Here is a 1868-nt window from a genome sequence, read left to right on the forward strand (position 1 = left end):
TTTGGAAGGATTTAAAGCGTGGTTCAACTGGTTTAGGTTGGGATCCAATAAAGCGAACCATTGATGTTTCGAAAGAGTGGTGGGCAGAAAGGCTCGTGGTAAGTAAATTTTATTTTTCATAATTTGTATAATATAATTCTCTTTCAGGACTGAACAAAATGATTTGGGTTTTTTGTTCCAGGTGGTGCCGGCAGCTAAAAAGTATAAAACTTGTGGGATTGAACCTGATTTGGAGGAGAAGTTAGACCTAATGTTCGGGGGTGTCGTTGCCACAGGGAAATATGCATGCGCTCCAAGCGAGATGGGATTTGGTGAAACACAGGACAATGTTGCTGTCAGCTTATCAGATGATTCACCTGAATTCCCAAGTCCAGGTCCCACTGAGATTCAATCTACGAACCGCCCTAAGCGATCTAGGTTCGAGAGTAAAAAAAAGGGTGGAGCTGCGACTATCAGAAACCAGATATCATGCCTAATGGATTCTTCCAATGATGCCCCCCATAAAGTGCAGAAAACATCAATTAATGAGGTCGTGGCTATTCTAGAGCAGGATCCGAGTATTGCAGCGGATAATGAGCTATACTACTTTGCTGTTGAGCTGCTTCAAGATTCGGTGCAGAGAGATTTTTTCACAGCAATTGCCAAAGAGCGAAGGGTGTCGTATCTACAAAATTTTTATGAGCGCAAGAAATTTTGAATGGACTTTTTTAGTTGCTATGTCCTTATTTGAACAGTTTATGAGAAGACATGGTTATTTGAACTGTTGTTCATTGAGACTTTTCAGTTTATTTTGTATTTTACATATAACTGTCTTCATGAAAACTGCATAAATCTTATCCGTTGATAAACGTTCCTTAGAATTTCGTACCTCTCATCTACACTGAATGCTTGCGTTATTACTTGTCACATGTTAAATTATATAGGTCTGTTCCTAATGATGATTAGTTTAATAATTTATTTTTTTTGTCAAAATATATCAAGTATAAATCATTATGGACCCAAACCAAGTACGTCGTAGAAGGAGAAACGAGCTATCAGCTTGCTCGTAGAGTACTACAACATATACATCGCTCGTTCCCCCTGTTACACATCATCACAATTTGGAGACAAATGAGTAGCGGAAATGCTTGTCGGGCATCCCACAAGATTTCACAACTTGTTCCGCATGACACAAGAAGTTTTTACAGATCTTTTAGCAGAACTCGTAGGATCTCATGGCCTCCATGGGTCTATGAGAATGACTGACCGTAAGGTGTTAGCGATTACTCTTTATATATTATCACAGAATGAGTCAATGCGTGGTGCGATGGAACGATTCCAGCACTCATCAAAGACGATTAGCAGGTACTTCTCAGTGGGTTTGAGTGCTTTGGTGAGCCTCGCAAAACAAGTCATAAAGCCATTAGATCCAACGTTTTCACAAACTCCTGCAGAGATTCGCCAAGATCGACGCTACACCATTCTTTAAGGTACTGATTTAATCTTATATTAATGAAGTTTAAAATGAATGTAGGACATTAATTAATTAATTACTAAAGCTACATGTTTAAGATTGCATCAGTGCGATAGATGAAACACATGTTGATGCACAGATTTCAAATGACGAGAAAGTTGCATTTATCGGACGTAGTGGAACCACAACGCAAAATGTCATGGCAGTTTGCGACTTTAATATGTGTTTCACATTTATCATGCCTGGTTGGGAGGGTAGTGCCCATGATAGTAGGATTTTCAAGAGTGCAACACAGAATCCTCATTATAGCTTTCCCCATCCTCCTCAAGGTATGTTGTGCCGCGAAATATTTTTTGTATTTTTTTAGAATGTGGAACTCAAGGTTCAACACCTTACAGGAAAGTATTATTTGGTG

At 39.1% G+C, this 1868-nt stretch overlaps 2 protein-coding genes across 2 annotated transcripts in view; both read left to right on the top strand.

Moving 5' to 3' along the window:
• Positions 1 to 8: 8 nt before the first annotated feature.
• On the top strand, positions 9 to 697 carry LOC110022242 (the record flags this gene model as incomplete). Its single annotated transcript, XM_020721080.1, has 2 exons — positions 9 to 98; positions 182 to 697. Coding segments are annotated over 2 exons (606 nt in total), but the record flags the coding sequence as incomplete, so codon positions are not given.
• Positions 698 to 1647: 950 nt separating this feature from the next.
• Positions 1648 to 1868, top strand: part of LOC110022244 — a 703-nt gene continuing 482 nt past the window's right edge. The window contains exon 1 of the mRNA XM_020721083.1: positions 1648 to 1782. Within this exon, the coding sequence (XP_020576742.1) occupies positions 1648 to 1782 (135 nt within the window). The remainder of the gene's footprint in view (positions 1783 to 1868) is intronic.

This window comes from Phalaenopsis equestris, unplaced genomic scaffold (genome assembly GCF_001263595.1).
Source record: "Phalaenopsis equestris unplaced genomic scaffold, ASM126359v1 Scaffold000175, whole genome shotgun sequence".
NCBI classification, from domain to species: domain Eukaryota; kingdom Viridiplantae; phylum Streptophyta; class Magnoliopsida; order Asparagales; family Orchidaceae; genus Phalaenopsis; species Phalaenopsis equestris.